The sequence below is a fragment of the Miscanthus floridulus genome, chromosome 3 (genome assembly GCF_019320115.1).
Source record: "Miscanthus floridulus cultivar M001 chromosome 3, ASM1932011v1, whole genome shotgun sequence".
NCBI classification, from domain to species: domain Eukaryota; kingdom Viridiplantae; phylum Streptophyta; class Magnoliopsida; order Poales; family Poaceae; genus Miscanthus; species Miscanthus floridulus.
In genome coordinates this window covers 80200840-80218585 of record NC_089582.1, presented here as the reverse complement: position 1 = coordinate 80218585, position 17746 = coordinate 80200840, and the positions used below count along the sequence as shown (strand labels likewise).

At 45.7% G+C, this 17746-nt stretch overlaps 1 protein-coding gene across 6 annotated transcripts in view; it reads right to left on the bottom strand.

Moving 5' to 3' along the window:
- LOC136541816 (structural maintenance of chromosomes protein 6B-like) overlaps window positions 1–14724 on the bottom strand; it is a 39094-nt gene extending 24370 nt beyond the window's left edge. For all 6 annotated transcript variants that reach the window (XM_066533924.1, XM_066533925.1, XM_066533926.1 and 3 more), the window contains exons 1-8: window positions 14517–14724; window positions 14304–14409; window positions 13754–13887; window positions 12873–12928; window positions 11769–11855; window positions 11072–11392; window positions 10088–10207; window positions 631–765 (exon numbers count right to left, since the gene is read on the bottom strand). In XM_066533924.1, the coding sequence (XP_066390021.1) occupies window positions 631–765; window positions 10088–10207; window positions 11072–11392; window positions 11769–11855; window positions 12873–12928; window positions 13754–13887; window positions 14304–14409; window positions 14517–14625 (1068 nt within the window). In that variant the 5' untranslated portion in view covers window positions 14626–14724. The remainder of the gene's footprint in view (window positions 1–630; window positions 766–10087; window positions 10208–11071; window positions 11393–11768; window positions 11856–12872; window positions 12929–13753; window positions 13888–14303; window positions 14410–14516) is intronic.
- Between the last annotated feature and the right edge of the window lie 3022 nt (window positions 14725–17746).

Sequence of the window (17746 nt, the reverse complement as noted above, 5' to 3'; positions counted from 1 at the left end):
GATTAGGAGGTGCACCTAAAATATAAAGGGGCACCTTAGTTTGGATTGTAATCATCGAAGAGAATCCACCTTCCCATGTGGGGCGTGGGTTTCCTCTTCGCCAGTGGCACCAGGTTTTTCCACCGCCACCGCCGTTGACCACGACCCTCCACCAGTTCCTCGCTATCCTCCGCGTTCTCTGCCTCAATCCCAATTGCTTCCACACTCACTACTACGCTTGCCTCACTGAGTAGTGAGTAGCCTGCCCACGCCGTATCAGGCCAAATTCAACCTGGGCTAATTCTTGTGCTATTAGTAACCAATGATTTCATTTGGCACTAGTCTTTTTTCTCTTGATACTTATAGTTGTGATAGTTACGCATGTGAACACAAAGCATATCAAAATTAGATTAAAATTAACACATAGTTGCTCATATGTGTAACAATTTGGACCTGGATGACACTATTTAGTAAGACCAGAGATGCGCTTATACACTCTGCAAGCTATGGACCCAGATGACACAAATTAGCATGTTTAGGGTTGCACTTGTGCAATCTGCAAGTTCATAGACCTAGATGGCACCCCAACAAACAAGGACCGCCTGTGTATTTTACTCAAAAAATAAAATACATTTAGAAGAAAAAAATCACCTGAGTTTGTTGCATATGCTGCAGCTCAAATTCATTAACTTGCTCCTCTAGTTGTCTCACACGGGCATTCATTTTATTCAACACTTGTCTTCCACGAGCATGCTCTTTCTCTAGATCCATCTTCAGTTTCACAGCCTGCAAAGGAACATGAATAACTAAGAAGACAGCTAACAAAGTAATGGTGCAATCATATCTAGTATCTAATAGGAATAGATGCAATTTCAAATTTTCAGGAAATTTGTCACATAAATAATAAATAAGACAATTTTCACATAATTGACAACACATAATTCTAATTTACTTCAATGGGTAACCTATTCTCCCAATTAAATTGCTTTAAATGGTATAGAAGATGTGAATGCTCATATAAGCACATTCAAATGGCAAAAGGAGGCAAGTGAACAGTTTGTTAGAGTGCGCAGCAAATCCAGCCCAGCTCGCCTAGGTCCACCATAACCCACAATATACCAACTCCGCCTATGTTGTCTCAACATAGCAGGTCCCAAGTCCTGGTAAAGGAGGAGGGTTGTGATAGGCGTGGCGAACCAACGTTAAATCTAGCCATTCTAATGGAGATGAAACCCAAAAGAAAACCGTTAGGCGTAACCCTCCTAGCGACGCACCATATCGGAACCCGGGTATGGTGTTAAATGGGCAAAGGCCGGGTCGGCACCCCCTTGGTGACGCGTCGTGTCGCGATCTGGGCATGGTGTCAAGTGAACGAGGATCGGGTCGTCACTTCCTTAGTGGCGCGCTACATCGGCGCCCGGGTGTAGTGAAAAATGAGCAAGGGTCTTCACATCTGAGTCGACGGGTGCGAAGGGTAAGGAAGCTAGTCGAACCAACTAGGATCCGTTTAGGTAGTTGGAATGTAGGGTCGCTTACAGGTAAGTTAAGAGAATTAGTTGATACCGCGACTAGGAGGCGTGTAAATATATTTTGCGTTCAAGAGACTAAATAAAAGGGTCAGAAGGTGAAGAAGGTGGACAATACAAGTTTCAAGCTTTGGTACACAGGGACAGTCGCGAATAGAAATGGAGTAGGAGTTTTGATTGATAAGAGCCTCAAGAATGGTGTGGTGGGAGTGAGAAGGCAAGGAGATAGGATTATCTTAGTCAAGCTTGTCATTGGTGATATGGTCTTGAACGTAATTAGTGTGTATGTCCCCCAAGTAGGCCTCGACGAGAGTGCTAAGAGACAGTTTTGAGAAGACTTAGATGGCCTGATTAGAACTGTACCTAGTAGTGAGACGTTTTTTATAGGAGATCTTAATAGGCATGTAGGTACTACAAGCGCAGGTTTCGAGACAGTTCATGGAGGTTTTGGGTATGATAGTAGGAATCAGGAGGGGGGGAAGTTCTGGACTTCGCGGTAGCTTTTGACCTGATGATAACCAACACTTTCTTTAGAAAAAGAGAATCTCATCTAGTGACCTTCAGTAACGGACAACACTCTAGCCAGATTGACTTTGTCCTCGCAAGAAGAAAGGATAAACGAGCATGCTTGGGTTGCAAGGTGATACCAGGGGAGTGTTGTTTCTCAACATAAGCTTTTAGTGGCAGACTTTCATTTTCAGATGCGTGCCCGTAGGGATAAACAAGCTAAGATTGAAAGAACAAAGTGGTGAAAACTGAAAGAGAAGACGTCAGAGGTATTCAGAGAAAGGGTTATCAAAGAATGCTCTTGGAAGGAAAAAGAGGACATAAACAACATATGGAAGAAGATGGCAACCAACATTCGGAAAGTGGCCTCAGAGGTGTGTGAAGTAACCAAAGGAAGTGAAGGCGAGGCTAAAGATACTTGGTGGTGGAACGAGGAAGTCTAAAGAGCTATTAAGGAGAAGAAAGAATGATATAGACACTTGTACCATGACAAGAGTGTGGACAACATAGAGAAGTACAAGGTGGCAAAGAAGACTTGAGTACGAAGGAATGAGAGAAGGACATTTATAGAATGGCTAGGGTTCGTGAGAGAAAGACAAGAGACTTCAACCAAGTTAAGTGCATTAAGGATGAACGGGGGCATCTCTTGGTGAAGGAGGATGAGATCCGATATCGATGGCAAGAATATTTTGACAAATTATTCAATGGTGAGAATACGGACACAACCTTTCAGTTCAATGACTCTTTTGATGATACCAATAGGCGCTTTGTACGGAGAATCCAAGAATCTGATGTCAGAGAGGCGTTGAAAAGGATGAAAGGAGGTAAAGCGATGGGACCGAATGGTATCCCAATCGAGGTGTGGAGATGCCTCGGGAACATAGCCATAGTATGGCTAACTAAGCTGTTCAACCATATTTTTCGATCTAACAAAATGTCTGACGAGTGGAGAAGTATATTGGTACCAATCTGCAAAAATAAAGGGGATATTCAAAGTTGTACTAATTACCGGGGAATTAAGTTGATGAGCCATACTATGAAGCTATGGGAGAGAGTTATCGAGCATCGCTTGAGAGCAATAGCACGGGTCTCTATGAATCAATTTGGTTTCATGTCTGGAAGGTCAACCATGGAAGCCATTTTCTTAATAAGACAAGTTATGGAGCGGTATAGGGAGAAGAAGAAGGACCTGCACATGATTTTTATTGACTTGGAGAAAGCTTATGATAAAATACCAAGAAATATTATGTGGTAGGCTTTGGACAAACATAAAGTTCCAACAAAGTACGTCGGGCTCATTAAGGACATGTACAACAATGTTGTGACTAGTATTCGAACAAGTGATGGGAGACACGGATGACTTCCCGATTAGGATAGGACTACATCAAGGGTCAGCTTTGAGCCCTTATCTGTTTGCCTTAGTGATGGATGAGGTCACAAGGGACATACAAAGGGACATCCCTTGGTGTATGCTTTTCGCGGACGATGTAGTGCTAGTTGATGAAAGCCAGACACGAATGAATCAGAAACTGGAGTTATGGCGGGACACTTTGGAGTCCAAAGGTTTTAGACTCAGTAGAACTAAAACTGGGTATATGAGATGTGACTTCGGCACTACTACTCGGAAGGAGGAAGATATTAGTTTGGAAGGTCAAGTAGTGCCTAGGAATGATACCTTTCGATATTTAGAATCAATACTACAGAGAGACGGGGATATTGATGAAGATGTTAGCCATAGAATCAAAGTAGGGTGGATGAAGTGGCGCCAAGCATCTGGTGTCCTATGTGACAAAAGGGTACCACAGAAGCTAAAATGCAAGTTTTATAGGACGGCGATTAGACCTGCTATGTTGTATGGTGCAGAATGTTGGCCTACGAAAAGACATGTTCAACAATAAGTGTCGCGGAAATGCGTATGTTGCGTTGGATTTGTGGTCATACAAGAAGGGATCGAGTTCGGAACAATGATATACGTGATAGATTAGGGGTAGCACCAATTAAAATAAAGCTTGTCCAACACCGGTTGAAATGGTTTGGACATGTCCAACGGAGACCTCCAGAGGCACTGGTGCGTAGTGGAATCCTAAGCCAGGATAGTATCGTGAAGAGAGGCAGAGGAAAACCGAAGTTAACTTGGATACAGGCAATAAAAGAAGACTTGAAATGATAGAATATACCCAAAGACTTAGCCTTAGATAGGAGTGCTTGGAAAACAGCTATTCACGTGCTTGAACCTTGATTGCTTCTGTTGGGTTTCAACTCTAGCCTACCCCAACTTATTTGAAACTTAAAGGCTTTATTGTTGTTGTTGTTGTTGTTGTTGACTAAACCAAACAATCTCCCCCGTTACACACAAACAATCCACCCGTTACATATCGGGCCAAACTCTTCACATCGCACACAACCCGTGTGATCTCCAAAAGACGTTATCCAAGCCCGAGTCCAATGTTCCATGTCACACACAACCCATGTGACCTCCGAGACATTAATGGGCTCCCCCATCACCATGTGACCCCTCCGGAAGACGTTATATGGGCCTAGAGTCCAACGCTCCATGTCACACACAACATGTGTGACCTCCAAGATGTTAAATGGGAACAGGCTAGCCCATCACCATGTGACCCCTCAGATCTTTTAGGGTTTTTGACCATGGCTCTAATACCACTTGTTAGAGTACGCAGCATATTCGGCCTAGCTCGCTATACCCACAAGCCAGCACCTCCTTAAGCCCAAGTCCACCGGAGCTCACAACATATCAAGGCCTCGGAGCTAACTCAACCCAAAAGACTAGCCTAATAAGTTAAGACTACCCCCGCTTTATATGTTGTGCTCCCCATCATCAATTTCTGATGTGGGACTAAACTAACACAATTGCCTGCAAGTGATAAATGTGAACAATATCATATGACTAGTGGTAAAAACGTGGCAACTATCCATGACCTAAAGGTAAAATTTAGATAATAATTTACACCAAAATGAGAAGTATAACCAGAAAACTGAAACATGCAAAGTATAGGTACTTGCAATGTAGTGCAATTTCATATTCACAAGGCCATGAACACGCATACAATATACATCTATTATGAAAGCAACATGCAATAGCACCAAGATTGTTAGATAGATATGTACATTAGGAAAGTGTATATTAGGCAAGTCTATATTAGTATGATTAGCACCTGCCATGTATTGCATGTAAGCTGCCATGTATTGGCTATATATATCAAGGTCACCCCCCACGTTGGGTGTGTGGTGTTTTCCCTTCTATCTCTGTTATTCTACATGGTATCACAGACCGAGATCAATTAGATCCCGGACCTTCTACTTCCGCCTCCTTCCTCCCCACCTCTCTCCTGGGCGCTCCTCCTCCCTGTGGCGAGATGTCTTCCAACGCCGATGCCTCGGCCGCAGCCGCTGCCGCTGTCGCAGCCGCTGCTGCACCACCACCGCCGCAGGCCGTCGTCGTCCACCCCTACACCGTCGTGAACGTGAAGACTCACATTCCGGTTACCCTGGAGATGAAGAATCCCAACTTCACCAAGTGGGCTTCGTTCTTCAAGGCCTTTTGTGGGAAATTCAGCCTTCGCCCCCACATCGACGGGCCAGCTCCTCCGGCTGCTGATCCATCGTGGGACATTGCCGAGTGCACTGTCCGCGGCTGGATCCTCAACACCGTCGACGACTCGGTTCTTGATCTTGCCATCACCGACGAGAACCAGTCCGCCCGCGAGCTGTGGGTGGCGATTGAGGGCCTCTTCCGCTCCAACCGCGCGCCTCGGGCCGTCTTCCTGCTTGAGGAGTTTCACTCCTTGAAACAGGGTGACTCGACGATTGACGAGTACTGCCAGCGCCTCAAGATCAAGGCCGCCGCTCTTCGGGACGTCGGCCACACCATCGAGGACTCCCAACTCGTCCTCAGCCTCCTACGCGGCCTCAACCCGCGCTACACTGCCACTGCCAACGACATCGCCAACTCCCCCGAGCTGCCTTCCTTCTCCAGGGCGCGAGAAATGCTCTCCCTCAAAGAGCTGCGCCTCGCCAACGACGAGAAGACCACGGCTGCATCTGCCATGGTGGCCGCCTCTGGCTCCTGCACTTCTCCAGGGTGCCGCCCCTCCTCCTCTGTGGCCACTGGCGCTGCTCCCAAGGGCTCTGGGGGCGGCAAGAAAGGCAAGGGCGGCAAGAAACAGGGCGGATGGCGCGGCCAAGGCATCGGCGCTGGCTGGCAGCAGGGCAGCGGCAGTGGACAGCAAGGGGGCAACCGCCCCATGGGGCCCTGGTTCTGCTACAACCCATGGGCCTTCCAGGGCGGCGTTCCTCCTCCAGGCAGCAGCTGGCAGCAGGGCAACAGCCCCGGCGGCTGGCCCCCTCACGGTGACCAGGGCGAGCGTGGCCAGGGCATCATGGGTGCCAGTCCGCAGGCCCACACCGTCTTCGCTCCCCCTCCGCCAGCTCCATCCGCTCCACTGTGGGATCAGGCCGGCCTCATCGCCGCCTTGAACCAGATGGCGCTCCAGAACTCCGGCTGGGTCATGGACTCCGGCGCCACCTCCCACATGCACAACTCGGATGGTATACTCCTCTCCCGTCAACTCTCTTCTATCCCATCCATCACTGTTGGCAGCGGCCATCATCTTCCTGTCTCTTGCTCCGGCAGCTCCACATTACCAGGCCACGCGTCTCCCTTCTCGCTTCGCAATGTTCTAGTTGTCCCCTCTCTAGTGCGCAACTTACTTTCGGTTCGCCAATTCACTCGTGACAACAATTGCACTATCGAATTTGACGCATTTGGCTTTTCTGTTAAGGACCTACAGACCAGCGCGTGATTCTTCGCTCCAATAGCTCCGACGGCCTCTACACCGTCCCTGCCACGCCACAAGCCAACCTCGCCACCTCCACTGACCTATGGCATCATCGTCTTGGTCATCCAGGAGCTGCTGCCCTACATTTGCTTAGACAAAATAATTCCATTTCCTATAATAAATCAGCTCATACTCTGTCACTCATGTCAACTTGGCAAGCATGTGCGGCTGCCTTTTGGCAATTCCAGTTCAGTTTCCTCTTTACCTTTTGAGCTTATACACTGTGATGTTTGGACATCCCCGGTCGCTAGTATTTCTGGTGCACAGTACTACCTTGTCATCCTCGATGACTTCACCCACTTTTGCTGGACCTTCCCCCTAGTCCACAAGTCCGAGGTAGCTACTCACATCACTCAGTTTTGCGCCTTCGTCCACACACAGTTCAACCTTCCTATCAAGGCTGTTCAGGCCGACAATGGCACTGAATTCGTCAACAATGCCCTCGCCACCTTCTTCGCCTCTAGCGGCATTCACTTACGCCTCTCCTACCCTTACACCTCCCCTCAAAACGGCAAGGCTAAACGTATCATCTGTTCTCTGAACAACATATGTCGCACGCTACTCATCCACGACCACATGCCACCCGAATATTGGGCAGAGGCGCTAGCTACAGCCACATATCTCCTCAACAGGCGCCCCTGCTCAGCCATTCACCATAGAGTTCCCTATGAGCAACTCTTCAAGCAGTCCCCAGACTACACTATTCTTCGTGTCTTCGGTTGCCTCTGCTATCCCAACCTCACCGCCACTTCCAAACACAAGCTAGCCCCTCGCTCCACAGCCTGTGTCTTTCTCGGATACCCCTCCTCTCACAAGGGTTATCGGTGTCTCGACCTCACAACTAGACGGATTATCATCTCCCGTCATGTTGTCTTCGACGAGAATCATTTTCCGTTCAGCACTGACCCCACCAGTGAGCCCACAAGCTCTCTGGATTTTCTTCTTCCAGGTCCAGCTGCGCCGGTGCACCACACTGCCACCATGGTGCCCCCTGCGGTCGCTCCGTCGCCAGTCGCCGCTGAGCAGCCGCGACGCCGAGCTCAACTGGAGGAGCTCGCTGAGGACCCCGCCATCCTACAGATTGGCCTGGTCCTTACTCCTGGCACGGCTGCTCCTGCTCCGACCGGTCCACCTCTACGGGTCTACGTTCGGCGGCGTGCTGGTGCTCCCGCACCGGCTGCTGAGCCGGCTCCTGCACCACTGTCTGCACCAGTCGTGGAGGTGCCCCCGCCGGCGCCCGCTGTTCCAGAACAGCCGGCTCCTGCTCCAGTTGTGGCAGCCTCTCCGCCACCTCCTACTTCGAGCCGACCTGTGACGCGCCTCCAGACAGGCTCGCTGAAGCCTGTTGATCGTTACGGCTTCCCATCGTCTGCTCACGTCGCCACCGCCTCCATTGCCTCACCCATTCCCCGCGACTACAGAGGGGCCCTTGCCGACCCCCAGTGGCGCGCGGCCATGGCCGAGGAGTACAAGGCTCTCGTCGACAACGACACGTGGCGACTCGTTTCCCGGCCCCCAGGTGCCAACGTGGTGACAGGCAAGTGGATCTTCCGGCACAAGTTCCACTCCGATGGCACCCTGGCTCGTCACAAGGCTCGCTGGGTCGTTCGCGGCTTCACCCAGCGCCACGGCATCGACTACGACGAGACGTTCAGCCCCGTCGTCAAGCCTGCCACCATTCGGGTCGTCCTCAGCATCGCCGCTTCTCGTCAGTGGCCCATCCACTAGCTGGACGTGAAGAATGCCTTTCTTCACGGTCACCTGCACGAGACGGTCTACTGTCAGCAGCCCCCCGGCTTCGTCGACCCGGCGCGTCCCGACGCCGTCTGTCTTCTTCAGCGCTCCCTCTACGGCCTCAAGCAGGCCCCGCGGGCGTGGCACCAGTGCTTCGCCACGTACGTTCGACAGCTCGACTTCGTCGCTTCTGCCACCGACACCTCCCTCTTCGTCTACACTGAGGGCGGCACCAGTGCCTACTTGCTGCTGTACGTCGACGACATCGTCCTCACGGCTTCCTCGGATGCTCTGCTCCGCCGCATCATCGGTCGCCTTCACTCTGAGTTTGCCATGACAGACCTTGGGGAGCTCCATCACTTCCTGGGGATCTCCGTCACTCGCTCCTCCGACGAGCTCTTCCTCAGCCAAAGGCAGTACGCGGTGGATCTTCTTCAGAAGGCGGGCATGGCCGAATGTCACTCGACATCGACGCCTGTCGACTCTCGTGCCAAGCTCTCTGCCACGGAGGGCGCTCCCGTCGCCGACCCCGCCACGTACCGGAGTCTCGCCGGCTCACTTCAGTACTTGACGCTCACTCGCCCCGACCTGGCGTACGCTGTGCAGCAGGTGTGCCTCTTCATGCATGATCCGCGCGAAGCTCACCTTGCGCTGATCAAGCGCATACTTCGGTATGTGAAGGGCACACTGTCGGCTGGCCTCCACATCAGTACTGGGCCTATCGACAAGTTGATTGCCTACTCCGACGCTGACTGGGCAGGGTGCCCCGACTCCCGCCGCTCCACCTCAGGCTTCTGCGTCTTCCTCGGCGACAGCTTGGTGTCCTGGTCGTCCAAACGGCAAACCATGGTGTCCCGGTCCAGTGCGGAGGCCGAGTACCGGGCTGTTGCTCATGTGGTCGCAGAGTGCTGTTGGCTTCGACAGCTTCTTCAGGAACTTCACGTTCCATTGAAGGTCGCCACAGTTGTCTACTGTGACAACGTCAGCGCTGTCTATATGACAGCCAACCCGGTCCACCACCGCCGTACCAAGCACATTGAGATCGACATCCATTTCGTCCGTGAGAAGGTGGCTCTCGGCGAGGTTCGCGTTCTCCATGTGCCGTCCAAGTATCAATTCGCTGATCTCATGACAAAGGGGCTGCCGGTTCAGCTCTTTGAGGATTTTCGGTCCAGTCTGTGCATCCGGAATCCTAACGCTTCGACTGAGGGCGGCTGATAGATATGTACATTAGGAAAGTGTATATTAGGCAAGTCTATATTTAGTATGATTAGCACCTGCCATGTATTGCATGTAAGCTGCCATGTATTGGCTATATATATCAAGGTCACCCCCCCACGTTGGGTGTGTGGTGTTTTCCCTTCTATCTCTGTTATTCTACAATTGACAACTTACAAGTCATAATGTCTTTAAGCAATTGTTGTAAAACATCATAAACAACATATAAAGCAATACTGAAAGCTACTTAAGCCAACAATACACCTCACGAATGTCATGATCCATTTTTTCCTTCATCCTCCTTGCTTCCTGTGTCTTCTCCGAAAAGGATTTAAAATTTTCTGTCTTCACAATAAATTCTTTCCTCAGTTCCTCTATAATTGCCTACAAGATAAAGGAAAAATCAATTCAGTTAACAACCATTTCAACATTTCAGACCTGTTGAATTATTAATTTAGCACACAAATTTTGTAGCATGAATGCAACATCCTCAGGGAGTAGGGAAAACTGTAACATAAACTACTGGAAGAAATGAAACTTGAACCATGGCAATTCCATTTCAACAGGTTAGTTTGTAAACGAACAAATGATGACTTCAAACTGCCATGAAATAACCAACTGCAAATGTTTTAAACAAATTCAGAAGATAAACATTGTTAGCCATTACGAATTTTGGTATTATACCCTGCATTGCATATTTAGGGTCTGTTTGGATCCACTGCTCTAAACTTTAGAGCTAAAGTCTTCAAACAGGTGGTCTAAGGTTAGCTCTAAACTTTAGCCTACCTCACATTAGAGCTTCAGACCTCAAAAGTGAGCTAAAGTGCTCTAAAGTTTTTAGAGCTCTAAAGTTTAGAGAATGGGATCCAAACAGGCCCTTACAATATAGAAGCTCTAATTAGCTGACCCAAATTTCTACATAGCTTTGATCAAAGTCCACTCCATTCATTATTACAAATATCATACATGGCCGTTCAAATGTATTAAAGAAGTGTCCTTGAATTCATCCTTTGATCTAACAAAACCATGAGTACAATACAAGCAAAAAAAATTAGCAGTCTATTATGAATTTATATTTGGTAAAATGCTGACTAACAAACATGAAGTTCTTCCAGCGTTACTTGTACTCAACTAGGGATTTAATATAGTTAGGCAGTTAGATAACAAAAAATATATATCACAACATACATAGAACAGGACTGCTCTAAAAAAATGAGACAGAATTGTTCCCCTTAAAGTATCACTTACTGTATTTCGATCAATTCGTTCTTGGCATGCAGGGATACGCTCTTTGAGTTTCTCAAGCGTCTCTTCTTGTTCCCCAATCTTTTTATCAACATCATAAACCCATGACCAAGCCAACTTTTTCTTCAAGTTTTCAATCTCGTGTGCTATTTCCTCAATATGTTCCATATTCTTTATCTTCTCCTGAATTTCATCAAGTTCTCTGAGCGCTGGCCTAATTGACGCTTCCAGATCTTCAACTATAGAGTCCACAATGTTCAGGTTGTCTCTTATTGTAGCAAGCAAGTCATTCACTTGTTGAAGAAGCGTAGCCTTGAAAAAGAACTGAAGCAAAACAGAAAGATATGAACAGTAAAAACCTAGAACGAGGCCAGTTACCAGTTATATTAGGAGAGCATACAGAATGCGCAGGTGCAGCACACTTTTAAACTCCAACTTAATGACTGAAGCCTAATTGCTCAAGTTTATCTAAAATGGTACAGTATATTCTGAAATCTGGCCATCAATAAGTTGAGTATTATCTTTTTCATGAAACAACAATCAGCAAATAATTCAGCAAGAATGAAAATATACAATGGCCAGACCACTGACAGGCACATGAATTTGCATTCGACAATAATAGATCATTGAAAGGCATAGATGTTCCGTTGCATAGTTAAAAATTGCAGAAGAGTGGTGCGAAACTAAGAGTTTTGATTACCTTGAACTTATCCTTGTCATTTCCTGAATGTAAAAACTCTCTGCTTTTGTCTTGACTCATAATTACACAAGGGTTGTCAACTTCAATCTGAAAAGTGACACAGATGCATAACAACGCAGACAACATATATCTAGTAATCACATTACAAATAAGCACTCCAGCAGAAAGGTATAAAGATGAAAACAATTAGATATCTATAGAATGAACCCATGTTGAAGTACCAACTGTTTAACCAAAAGCATCCATAAATATACACCATGCTGGGAGCTTGGTCCATTTGGAATCACCGCAATCGCTGTGTGTTTGATGGGATTCAACTGAGCCTAAATAGTGTTCTGGTTTCGGTAAAAAATGAGTTTCTGCTGTGGAGTTTGGCCAGAGCTCGGGGAATATCCAATCTCCTTGCTCTAGAGCCAGCCAATGCGTGAGTTCCTTTCTACTTTCTAGTGGTCTTGGGTCAAGTTTGAAAAGTGTGAGAGAGATACACCTTTAGATATAGAAGGGTGTGTGTATGTGTGTGGCTGTATGGGGTTTCTAAACCCACTCCTTTACTCTTCTTAATATAATGATACGCAGCTCTCCTGCGTGTTCGAGAAAAAAAAAATATACACCATGCTGTCAAGAAACTAGACCTCCCTGGCTTTGGGCCGGCGGTTCCACTCCTGCTGTGGCTACCTCAGCCTCCCCTCTGGCTGGTCGGCTTGTTGTATATTCTATCTCTTTGTACAGGTTTATGTTTATTTTTAAAATACATAAAATCCTACAGTGGGGGCTTCCCCTGCTGTATTTCCCATTCAAAAAAAAACTAGAAACGATCTATATTACCAACATCAAGGAGTGCAGAGCTCCTATACTGCTGACTGAATTTGCCCACGTACCATGTTGGATGTGTGTGTTGTATAGCATAACCTCACCATGTGCCTTAAGCACTCAAGAGAGTGTGGCAATTATCAACTTAATATTAACAATCATACAATCATATTTTGCCTATTTTGAACCAGTACTCCAGAGAAAAACAAATAATGAAGAGGCAACCAATGAACTAAGCAAGTCAAACATACAAGCATGTTCTGTTCTAAGCGTTCTAAGCAACAAGCAACTTACGTTAAAATGTTCAATTATTTCATTTAGGTCATCCTTGCGATGCGCCACCTTCCTCCCTGTTCCAGTGCAAGCAGACATTAACAGTTAATATAACATAAGAGTTCAAGGGGAAATCTAAAAGAGCTGATAAAAAAATAAAGCTATTCTCTTAGTGCAATTTAGCAAATTTACCACAATTATCAATTTGTAATTCATACTTAATGGACTTCAAATATCAGCCCGTTATTCAGGTCCAAAAGCCATTGTCATATTCAAGGCATACAGTGTTTCATTTAATAGAACTTATGATGGAAATGAAGGGTAACATATAAAAACTGGGCACTCGTATATTATATCGTGGGAAGGCAGAATGTCTGTGATTTAAAAACATGTAGTAAGAAGCCAACAATTTAAGAGCATGTGAACTTTTTGCCTACTTGGAAGTGGGTCATGATGCTTGTCACAACAAAGGTTGTGACAACTCATAAAGGAAAAATGCAACAGTCTAATATTTTAAAGGGGCATTTGCATATTGAGGGCTAATTACCAAAATGTTTGCACCACTGCCCCAACATTGATTAGAAACCAAGGGCAATTGTGCTAACATTTTGAAAACAGCCAGTCCTGCGGTGCAAAGTGCACAAAAAAAGGGAATGAACTCAATAGTCATGAGAAGCCTCTATTGTAAACCAACCTTACAAGTGAATAAACAAAGGCAACAATCTATATTGATAATCTCAAAAACTACAATAATGTTAAAGAAAGTAGCACAGTCTATTAGAATGAAAACATGGCCAAAAATTGATAAATTGGTGCCAGCAACTTCACCCAAGAAACGCCACTTGCAATAGAAGAACACGATCAACAATCGGGGAGGCTAGAAGTAGAACAAGTACTATTACCATGTTGATCTTTCAAAATTGTAGAACCAGCTGATTCAGTAATCCTGCGTTCCAATATAATAGTGTCCCCGTATACTTCAGGCTTAAACACATCTTCCCCATGGTTATTAATATCCACAGTAATTGCTGCATAGCTGGAGTAGTAGAGAAGATGAAAAAAAATAGACCAGGTTACAGCTGGTTGCAGAAAGGAGACACGGTACCTTAAGTGAAAGGTTGTACGGTGAAGAATATGTGTGGAAGATAAGAATCCACTGTATGCATGAAAACAGTCTGAGATAATATCTTTACGTTTTTCAGATACAATATATTGCGCGAATATACTAGGTGTAGGTGTGTGGCACAATATTTGCAGTTCTCCATAATCAGAACTCATCTGTATCTATTAGCCACATCGACAGACTACAAAACAGCACAACGCAGTAACAGAAGTCCACAAAGGTCGTTAGCCCTAAAACTGATTTAACTCTTTCTTTAGAAAATCATTAACTAAAAATTAATATTCAGGTCTAAAGGAAGAAGGGGAGGAAAGAGAGAAGGCGAACGCAACCTGCAGCCGGTCTTGATGAAGTCCTTGAGGGAAGCGGCGCGCTGGGTGTTCTTAGCGCGGCAGCCGAAGGCGACGCAGAGGGCCGTGAGGATGGCGCTCTTCCCGCCTGCGCCGCCGCGTCGTAGGAGAAGAGAAGGGCAAAGGGCATCATTCGTCAGGAGGCAACGCGATAAATGGGGAGAGGGACGGGGGGTTAGGGTTTGGGAGGCGTACTTCCGTTCTGGCCGGTGATGAAATTGACGTGCTGGTCGAGCTCGATGTGGAGGCTGGAGTGGCACATGAAGTTCTCCAGCCGGATGCGGGAGATCGTCCCCGCTGCCATCGCGGGCGACCACCACGCGACGCTTCCTCTCTCTCTCTCTCCTCGTCGGTAGAAGCTTGAACCCGTTGCGGGGGTTTTGTTTGGGGGCAGCGGGTGCTTTTCGCTGGGAAGAAGCCCGCCAAACCCAAAAAAAAAAATGAGCCTTTTTGTCTTCGGGACATCCACAAAGTGTGGTTTTGTGGCACGCTGCACTCGTCCCTTTGTCAGGTAATGTCTTGTTTAGTTCTAAAAAGTTTTTTAAAAAAAAATGCTACAGTAATTATTATATCGAATCTTGTGATACGTGCATAGAGCATTAAATATAGATGAAAAAAAACTAATTACACAATTTGGTTGGAAATCGCAAGACGAACGTTTTGAGCCTAATTAGTCCATAATTAAATACTAATTGACAAATAAAAACGAAAGTGCTACAGTAACCAGAATCCTAAATTTCACCCAACTAAGCAAGGCCTAAACACTGTGAAGTTATGGGTTTTTTTTGTCCCATACACACTTTTCATAATAAAAAAATATTTCGCATCTTAGGAAGGGCGAGGGGTAGAGTAAATAAACCTGTATACCTGATGCAATCTATGGCTGTGAGCCAAGCCGTCACCCGCCTCACCGACCATCTAGCAGCCCATTTGCTTCACCCTCATCTCTACCCGTATGCTCCGGCGATTTTTGCTCCGTCCGCCACGTAGCTTCACGTATTGAAATAAAAATTAAAAGGTGGGGCAAGTTCTAGTGAAAAAAAATATATGAACCAATTCAGGTATTGCAATAAAAAAATGAAGGCAAAAAAGTTATAATTAGGGTTGGACAAAAAACTCGCAACTGAGTAGCTCGCTCGACTCGGCTTATTAGTGGCTCGGTAGCTGAGCTACCATTTCAGCTCGTATACTTAATTAATTGGTTGATTGATGGCTGGACCTATAAACTTGGGAGTCGAGGCAGCTCGAGCTCGTAAAACAGCCGAGCCGAGCCAAACTGGTTCGTTAATTACGGTAGCTGCTCTGGTCAGCCGGCCTTTCTACTCAGCATTCGACTTCGGACGCTCAGGTTGTTAGGCGGCGGTTGTTTGATTGTCTATATATGAGCAGATGCAACTTGACTATACCATGTGTTAGTGTATTATGGACCCCTTCAGCTCATCCTGCAACGAGGGACATTTGATTTTGTTTTACTAGAAGCATATCTCGCGCGTTGCTGCGAGATTTTCTTAAAAATAAATTTGTTATATATGTAACATTACTCTATGGCATTCTGTATATATATGAATTTGACTTGCATGTTATTTTATTGTATCGGGTCCGGTAAAAAATCGGTAAACTAATAGAAGAAAAATCAATAGAATATTTGATTACATTACAAAGGAATAGGTGATGAAACAAATAGCGTATGTAGATGACTTGTTTGTTAATAGATTAAAGATTAAAAGTATTGCACATGATAGAGATGATGTGCACATTTTTTGTAATTAATAAGGGATGACATAGATTTAGTGGGGAGTGATGTGGACACCTTGCATGAAGAGATAGAACATTAGTGGAATTATTTAGTTAAGAATGATGTGGACACCTTGCATGAAAGAAAAAATCATCTAGTGGCCTTTAGCTTTATAAGAGTATATAGATAATAGACAAGTGCAGCTCGGGACTACCTTGTGTTTAAAATCGTATTCTCTACATGCATAATGATTATGTTCTACAACTACACAACTACCGACAAGCAAATAGAAATATGTTATCGTCAAAATCTAGTACATATTTGAATGTCAATCTGGACTCGAGACATTCATTTTGCATTTATATATGAAAATATCTGTATCCGAATTAAAATATGGTAAATATGTGCTACTCATATTTGATTTCATACAAATCCGATCCGAATCCATTCCTACCCTTAGCAAATGCACATGGAGGTGGATGGTCAAGCCTGAGCATGACGACACTATGGTGAGCGCGTTGCCGCGTGTGGCAACGCCAAGTGCAAAGGAACAGCAGCAACCAAGGTAGAAGCGTCCACTCACCATACTCTTGGTTCAAAAAAATAAATAATAGATGTAATGTGTTGTATACAAAAGCCATGGTTTTGTAGTGTCCTGGAGACTAAATCGACGAGGACAGTGTGTCATACACAAAACCACGCTTTATCGGGTCGTGTGGACAAAATTCTCAAAAACAATAAACCCCAAAATAGCCGCGGGCCACAGGAAAGTTGTCTAGGCTTGCTAGAAACTTAAAAACTTTGTTTGTGTACACTCTTGTTATTACTTGAAATATTTCTTCCATTCCCTACCACTTCCATTAGATACCGCTGTCAAAAGGGGTATTTTAACTATTTGTTATTATTAACGAAGCCACATTTGTGATAGTCACTCTTATGGGTGCCCTTATAATATTGCCACTGGAGAGAGGTTTAAACGCGGTTTTTGCCATTTTTGCGCATGTAGGCATGTATAAATAGCCCTTGATGGGGAGTGTAAAAGAGGGAGAAAAACAAGTTCAATGAAATTGTCTATCTTGTTTTGCATGCATGATTTCCCTTGCATCATTTCGCATCTGAATTCACTCATGCAGCAACTGGGTGTTCGAAGGCTTGGGCCTTGAACAACATTGGGGCCCACCGTGGTTGTTGCTTGAGCTTATCATGCCACCAAAGAAGTCAAAGGTATCAATGGATAGAGCAGAACCATCCACGATAGCACCCGCTGTTGCAGCAGCAGATGTAGCTACACGAAGTGATGCAGCAGCGGCAATGGAGCCACCTATAACAGAACCGTCAAATTTATAAGAGCACAAGTACAATAGCAATCACCGAAGCGATCAAACCGTCATACTTGAACTCATATAAACCCGATAGTCCGATGAATCACGAAGGATCTCAAACTATGCAACGTACAAACCAAGATCGTACACGATTCAACACAACTAGTCACATGTTACAACATGTTCATAAATAGTTCTCATACATCAGAGTTTCACAAAGTTATTACAACCCAAATTTAGAAGTAGCGGAAGCAACATAGTTTTAAAACATCATGATAGTTCAAATACATAGCCAGATAAGGATCATCTTCAACAAAAGCACATAGATGAGATGATATAGAACGACCATGCCCTTGGTCTCACTCTCC